General features: G+C 45.3%; 1 protein-coding gene across 1 annotated transcript; it reads right to left on the reverse strand.

Annotated features, from left to right (window-relative positions):
- Window positions 1-2,973: 2,973 nt before the first annotated feature.
- On the reverse strand, window positions 2,974-6,380 carry LOC119330686. Its single transcript, XM_037603803.1, has 3 exons — window positions 5,807-6,380; window positions 5,074-5,190; window positions 2,974-3,327 (listed from the first exon to the last, which is right to left on the reverse strand). Exons 1-3 carry the CDS (start codon window positions 6,039-6,041, stop codon window positions 3,251-3,253), a joined length of 429 nt encoding a protein of 142 aa, XP_037459700.1. The 5' UTR covers window positions 6,042-6,380; the 3' UTR covers window positions 2,974-3,250.
- Window positions 6,381-8,150: the final 1,770 nt, after the last annotated feature.

An 8,150-nucleotide genomic window follows, 5' to 3' on the forward strand; every position in this document is an offset into this window, starting at 1 on the left:
GTTGGTCCAACTGAGCGATGTTCGAGGCTACCAGGGGCAACTCTGGGCTGGCCCACCCGATGTCTGGCTCATCCGGTGTGCCTTGAGAACGAGATATGTGCAGCTCCGATCGGGATTTCTCGGCACATCTGGGTGGCTTTGCTGGTCTTGTTTTACCATTGTCGAAATGTCCTGTAACCGGGATTCCGAGTCTGATCGGGTCTTCCCGCTAGAAGGAATATCCTTCGTTAACCGTGAGAGCTTGTGATGGGCTAAGTTGGGACACCCCTGCAGGGATTTGAACTTTCGAAAGTCGTGCCCGCGGTTATGGGCAGATGGGAATTTGTTAATGTCCGGTTGTAGAAAACCTGAAGTTGACCTTAATTAAAATGTATCAACCGCGTGTGTAACCGTGATGGTCTCTTTCCGGCGGAGTCCGGGAAGTGAACACGGTGTTGGAGTAATGCTTGACGTAGGTAGTTCTAGGATCACTTCTTGATCATAGATTCTCGACCATGCTTTTGCCTTCTCTTCTCGCTCTCTTTTGCGTATGGTAGCCACCATATATGCTAGTTGCTTGCTGCAGCTCCACCTCATACCTTTTACCCTTCCTATAAGCTTAAATAGTCTTGATCGCGAGGTTGTGAGATTGCTGAGTCCCCGTGACTCACAGATACTTCCAAAACCAGTTTACAGGTGCCGATGTTACCGAGCAGGTGACGCAACCAAGCTCAGGAGGAGCTCGATGAAGATCTTGTCCTTTGTGTTGTTTCGTTCTAGTTGATCAGTAGTGGAGTCCAGTCGGGACGATCGGGGATCTGTGTAGCATTTGGGGTAGTCTACTTTTATTTTGGCACCGTAGTCAGGCCTTGATTGTATCTGGATGATGTAATGCTTTATTCTTGTATTGTGTGAAGTGGCGATTGTAAGCCAACTATGTATCCTTTTCCCTTATGTATTACATGGGTTGTGTGAAGATTACCTCACTTGAGACATTGCTTTCAATGCGGTTATGCCTCTAAGTCGTGCTTCGACACGTGGGAGATATAGCCGCATCGAGGGCGTTACACTTGCCCTCCAAATCTCTCGACCCACCCCGCCGCCGTCTCCCCGATTCGTTGTCGCCGCACTTCGCCGTCGTCTCCTGCCGACGTCGACGCCCCCAGAGCCACCAGAGCCGTACGCCGTCGATGCCACCGGAGCCGCCCCCAACGCCACGGAGCCACGCGGCCTCATCAACACCACCGGAGCTGCCGTCGACGCCACCTGATCCTCCCTCGCCACAACTGCCTCCCTCGCCGTCACCGAAGACGCCCCTGCCTCCCTCGCCACCACTGCCTCCCTCGACACCATTGGAGCCATCATCTGTAAGCCCCCACCCCTCCTCTCTCTCTCATGCATAGGTTAGCTAGTTTAATTATGTTAATTATCTAGGTTAGGGCAAAAATTTAGTTAGGGCTTTGATAGAGAAGTAGTTAGGTTAACTAGTTTAATTAGGTTAATTACCTAGGTTAGTGCAAAAATTTAGTTTGGGCTTTGACAGAGAACTAGTCAGGTTAACTAGTTTAATTAGGTTAATTATCTAGGTTATTTAGGCAAGTTTTATTTTAAAGATGATCCCTTCCTAGACTTTTATTGTTGAGTATATCTTTTCATTGAAGTGGTCATGTTGTTTGTGCCCAAGTGGCTTTGTTGTTTGAATGAAGCTGAGTGGCCTATATATGTTTTGCCGGAATGTTGATTCATTTCCGTTCTGGCAAATTTCAGGTTCTCGATTTGTCCACTTTTTAGCAAAGGTCATGCCGAAATTTTCCGTGAATTTTGGCATAACTTGTGCTACAAACTAGGACATATCGAGTGCCCGGGATTTTCCGCACCAGTAAGGAGTCAACGTTCCTACAAAACATAGGCCTTTTGTATGTCATTATTCATTTTATTAGGTCTAGAATTAATTTACTATATTTAATCGTAGGAAACATGGCTAGCAATGATGAAGGACAGGGTTCTGGTGATTGCGACGACGTCTACTGGGCGGCAGAAGAATTTTTTAGCCTTGCCGACGGTCAACCGGTGGCATCAGGGACTGAGACCGACATGCAGACCGGTGCTGAGACTGAGACCGGCGCTGAGACTCAGACCGGCATCGAGACTGGTGCTGAGACTGAGACCGGTGCTAAGACTGAGACCGGCGCTGAGACTCAAACCGTCATCGAGACCGGCGCTGAGACTGAGACCGGCGCTGCCTCGGGGAGCGGAGCCGGTGTAGAACAGAAAGCAAAGAGACAACGCCTTCCTAACAAACTCAAGACTACTCATCATCCTCTACCCCCGATTCTCCCACGCTCTTTACTTGGACTCGTCAAAGAACATTCACAAAAAGGATTACACCCACATCAAGGATGTTCTCGACAGTGCTATGTTTTACTACCAAGCAAGGGGTGGAGAGGTCAGGGACAAGAAGACAAGGGGCGGCAGGGCTGCCTTCGGCCATAAGACCGACTTCTGCTGCATCCAGCAACCGAACGATTCTCTTAATCACTACACCACAACACTGATGTAAGGACAGAAAAACTGCCGGGAGAAAGCACTTTCAAGGGCAGATAAACTGCCAGGACAGTGTTTCCCCCGGCAGATAGAACCGCCACGAGAACGGCTGCCGGGGATAACTTCTCCCGGCATATAATTTTTTGCCGGCAGTTTCTTTGCCCTTGCCCGTCTATTTGCCGGCAGTTTGTTTTCTCCCGGCAGATTGGTCAAAGTACATGAGACATCAATTACCGGCAGTCCAACTGCCTGCAGAAGCTCGTTTACCCGGCAGTTTTTATGCCGGCACATAGATTTCACTACCAAATAGTTATAGGCATCCCTAATGTAATATTCATTCATTATGTTCAAACAATCAGTACATATTACACAATTTATACATATGCTTCACTCAAAGTAACATGTCTCATCCATACACTTCAATCAAAGTAACATGTCTCATCCATACACTTCAATCAAAGTAACATGTCTCATTCATACACTTCACTCCAAAACCTTAAAGTCAATTCGATAAATTAACATAACAACCATATATATATAAGCAGGTTGTGCCACAAAAGGTACAATACATATATGTTTCTACATGTGTGCCACAAAAGAACATATGTTTCTGGGGTGCCACACAACCAAAATGAGCATATTGTGGCCTAACAACCGGCAAAATGAGCAGAGCAAGTGTATAGGTTCCAGAAACAAAGCATAATCACTCTACCATATCTTCAACAGCTTAAAGATCTTCCGAATCTCCCAAATCTTCAGCAGCTTGAAGATCTTCGAAACCCCCATCAACTTCTGTAGGGAAACCTGCAACAAATAAGAAACTCAAAATGGAGCTCTCGTTTCAGATTTTAAATTAGCACATTAAAGATTTTGACATGCTGCAGTTTAACTCATCGGCATAAATAGAACTCTTCTAAATGTGCATCACTTCATCATCACTGCAAGCAATGTTACATTATTAGATCAAGCAGGAATTGTTTGAAGTACACATACAATATCTTCATGTGCAAATAAGGAAAACAGGAACCTGTACAATTGACTTGCAAAAGCAATGACTAAAACTGAGTTAAACATGTATAGCATCATCTCTGGAGTTAATTTAGTACTCTGAGTTCGAATAATTTTTTTTGCACTGAGTTAAACTCTACAAATAGGAAACACTCTATACAGTACTATTTTGAACAAATAGTCAAAGCTGTGTACAAATAGGCAAAACTCTGGACTATACACAATACAGTAGTGCAAGTAGGCAAAACTCTATACTATACAGAGTACAACAGTACAAATAGGCAAAACTCTGTGCAAATAGGCAGGGGCAGGCCCACATCAATTTTAAAAACTACGTATATATAGTGTATATCATATGTATATAGAAGAAAAAACTAATGAAATAACCGTTGGTTACTGATTTCTTTCTGTATCTCATGCATCTTAGCTTGTGTTTAATAGAATTCATTGAAGAGAATACCCTCTAACAGTGTAGCAAGCCAAAACTAATAGTAGAGTTTAACACTGAGTTCTAGCTCGAAGCCAAAAATCTGTCATGTGCAAATAGGCAAAACATGCTCAGTTCAAATCTTTCTTTTTCTTGCACTGAGATAAACATTTGTACAGAGTCTCCAGGAATGACAAGGTAATGCAGCACTGTACGCGTATACTGTGGGGTGAAAGGAAGCATCGAGGAACCGATTACTTGCGCCGACGGAACAGGTCAAGATTGCTGCTCTTGCCCACCTGCTCGGAAGTCGCTGGCAGCCGCCAAGCCACCCCGCCTCTCAGGTCAGGTCACTTCCCAAATTTATGAATTTCTTTACCCCATCAATATGTGCTTGTGTACTTCTAGCTTTATCCATCCTACTCTTGTCAATTCTTGACCAGTTTCACTAAAATTGCCTAACATGCGACAGAAAGTATACTTCTATTAAGGAAAAAATGTAGTAACAAAATGCATATCACCCGTATCTAGTACAGGCAACAAGAAATACAATATGGAGAAGGAATGCCATCACACAACACAATATAATGAACTGAAACATGTCATTTCAGAAAATACAAAAACCAAAATAGCAGTAAGAATGTCATCATCTATACCATAAAAGCACAGCACCTGTTCTGTACACATATCGTATTTCACACAACACAAACAAAGATGGTTCTACTTTGGGGCATCAACTAAACAACTTAGTCAGGTGGACTAAACAGGTGGACTGAAGACTTAAAATGATTAGCTTTCTTCTCAAATTAAAATGAACTCCATAGCTCAACTCAACAACTTAGTCAGGTGTCAGCGAATCTAATTAAGCTATGCACTTATTAATCAACAATGGTCCTTGTCCTTCGATCTGAAGGGCTACTAACAGTACTAGTGTTCATCTATGTTTATTTTTTAGTTCCATTTTTAGAACCATTTCAGGACTATTACACTTTTACACATTTCGTAGCAGCACAAGCTAACAACTATATCAGATATTCCAAATTGCTGGCCTGCTCTTTTGGTGATGACAGTAGAACTAGCTCGGAAGAAAAAAGGCACAAAATATGAAATCTCACCTGACAAATAAAGGGGAAAAGGAGGCAGCGCTATTGATCCAGGGGAAGAACATTGCGGAGGGTAGATGCTCTGTTGCTTCATTGCAGAGGACATGGAGGATGTGGACCCGCAGGTGTCTGTATGTTTAGACAGTTCAATTCCAAAACTAGGATGTGTCTAACATGATTCAAAACCATACAATAAATGAGTGAATTAAAAACACGTGTTTGTGTTGATGCCTTCATGGCCATCAAACATAACTGTGTTACTATGTCGTAAAAAAAGTTGAATTTCACCAGAAGAGCTTGATTAGAGCTTACATGCACACAGTTTCACTTCCAATATGACACATCCTTCCACAATTCAATTTCAAGAGGAGTTGTAGCTATAAGGTGTCACAATTGCAGTCCCGCTGAATATAAACCTTATTGCTTCTTTCAAAGCAAGTAGCTTTTGCCAGCATATTTTCAGACTTCCAGTGTGTATATATGTATAATGTTAGATGATGAATATTTGCTAAGAAACAATGTGGCCAAATATAGGCACAAAAAAGCGAAGTGTCAGCTCTCCAAGCTCACGAACAGACAAAAGTTCAGAGGCCATGGTGGCTGGCTGTCCATGGTAGCAGGAACAAAATCGACCAAACAATAAGTTGGGAATAACTCCCATCAAACAAAAAAGAATAACAGCCTCACCTCCTCTGAGCAGCTGAAAAATTCGACAGAAACCAAAAAAGATCTGAAGGAAGGCCACCTGTATCGGGTTTCCACCATGACGGATCTGAGCAGCGTGGTGTGCCGGCGTAGTGAAGAGCGGGCACAGCTCTCGCCGCTGGGTGGAGGAAGCAGTGGCGGGGATCCCGTCGGTCCTCGTCAGCGCCGAGCCGTGGAGGGCCGCGGAGAATCGGAGCGCGACAGCATGGTGGTGGCGCGACCACCCTGAGACAGTGGAGGAGCCAAGCAGCAACGGTTCCTCTAGCGCTTGTCATCGCCACGCTCGCAGGCCAATGGAGGAGGCTCAGACTTCTCCGTGGGGTCTGGTGCGGGAGAGGGGGGCGACATCGACGGATCGACCTCGACACACCGTCGGTGGTGTCGAAGGGAGGGAGCCGAGGATTCGACCTCGCATGACTATGGAAGGAGGCGACGTCGACCTCGACGCACCGGGCGCCATCGACACCGATGGGGGTCGTCGTCGGCGGTGGAGATCTAAGGCGGACGAGGACGGGGGCGGGGGCGGCGGCGTTGGTGTGGGAGAGGACAGTGTGGATGAGGGTTCGATTTGGGGAAGACCTATTTTGGGCGGCGGCTATTTGGTGCAAACTTTTCGCGGGCCTCTCGCGCGGTACGCGCGCAACTGGGCCAATTTCAGTCTCGCGCCCTACAGACACTCCGGCACATAGTGGGCCATAGTTTAGTTGTGACGGCAGACACTGTGTCCTTACAAACAAAAATCATTGCCGGCAGTTTGTGCGCCCTCGTTCCTACACTTCTGCCGGCAGTTTATTGCCCTTAAGTACTTCTACCGGCAGTAACAACATCCCTGGCAGATAGTTTGTCCTTAACCCACTATTTATCCCGGCAGTTAACTGCCCCTAATTAAGTGTTGTGGTGTAGTGAATGATGGATTCTATGTCCTACACCACATGCTGGAGTACAGACGGGATCACCAGAACCTTCGCATGTCACCTAGATCCGGCGATGCCCATATTTTACAATGGGCAAAGGACATAGGAGATATCGAGGATCATCGACTTCGAGCTGAGTTCTATAACATCCAACGCGAACTTGCCCAAATCATCATGAAGGAGGTCATCGGAAAAAGAGGGATGTTCTACGGAGAAGGACAAATGTCGCGGGAAGACGTCCGAACATGGATAGCCTCTCAGCGTCTCGACATGAAGCCTTTCACTAAGCTCAAGGACTATCTCCCTGACTTGGATGGATGGAACGACATGTTGGAGTGATTGTCGATATATGACAATGTGTCCGTTTAGTCCATACATTCTGTATGAAAAAACATTGAGTTATGCATGGTGAAACTTTATTTGTGATGTAATTAAACCGTCCTCCTCGACTAGCGAAAATCACTCTAGTTAGGGCATTTTGGGGTACGATGAACTTTGTTATTTATGCTTATGATATGTTGTTTCTATTTTTGCCAAGTCTGTCTCTTTCTGTTGCTCAACTATATATGTTGCATATCATCGACTCATGTGACGATGCAGGTGCATAGATCATAGATGGCAAAGAAGTGCTACACCAGGAGTATATATACGACAAGTGGCCGGAGTGTCAGGCCCAGGTGTACTGGTTTCCGGTTTCCGAGCGACAGACAGTAGTTAGTTTAGGTTCACGCTAATGCGAGAGAGGGATACGAACTCATGTACACAAAGTGATAGCTCTTCTCGCATATATCATTGTTTAGATGGATGACGATGTATTTGCATGTAATCAAGACTTGTATTGCTATTTTCGAGATAATGACGAGAGACCACTTTGTGTTGGATGATGATTATGATGAGACTATTTGTATGTATATGCTATGATTATATCTGTGGTCTCGCAGGCATTTGTATGTGTATCATGATGACATTTGTATGTGCTAAAGATTCTTCTATAAAGCCTGTTCAAATACAAAACAAATATGCCGAAAAAAACAAAAAACTACTAAAATTAGCAGTAGCGAGTGGAGAAAAGTTAGCAGCTGCGCGGTAGTAGCAGTAGCGCGCATGGAAGAAGCGTGATATAGCTATTAGCAGTAGTGAGCTTCCACTAAGTGTGCTGCTGCTACACTTGTGTAGCAGTAGCGCTGGTGAGCACGCGCTACTGCTATGTGTTAGCTGTAGCGCCTTATTAGTAGCGCCGGTCCGCGCGCTACTGATACACCTAAAACCCGCGCTGCTGCTAGCCTTTTCCCTAGTAGTGGGTGGCCGACGGCAATGCAGGGCGACGACGGCGCGATGATAGCAGAGGAGTTGGATTTGGGGGAAGTGGTAGTGGAGAAGAAGAACCGCGCGGTTAAGTCAAAAATAGCAGTAGCGCGGTCCAGGAAAAGCGCTATTGCTACATTAGCTATAGCTAACTTAGCTATAGCG

This window comes from Triticum dicoccoides, chromosome 7A (genome assembly GCF_002162155.2).
Source record: "Triticum dicoccoides isolate Atlit2015 ecotype Zavitan chromosome 7A, WEW_v2.0, whole genome shotgun sequence".
Classification (NCBI taxonomy): Eukaryota; Viridiplantae; Streptophyta; class Magnoliopsida; order Poales; family Poaceae; genus Triticum; species Triticum dicoccoides.

Excerpts from the sequence above, each read along its gene's own strand:
- LOC119330686 (XM_037603803.1), bottom strand. The coding sequence starts at position 6,041 with ATGACAAGCGCTAGAGGAACCGTTGCTGCTTGGCTCCTCCACTGTCTC. Across the intron at positions 5,191-5,806 it reads ATGGTGGAAACCCGATACAG|ACACCTGCGGGTCCACATCC; the intron begins GTGGCCTTCCTT and ends CTAAACATACAG. Across the intron at positions 3,328-5,073 it reads TTTTCCCCTTTATTTGTCAG|GTTTCCCTACAGAAGTTGAT; the intron begins GTGAGATTTCAT and ends TATTTGTTGCAG.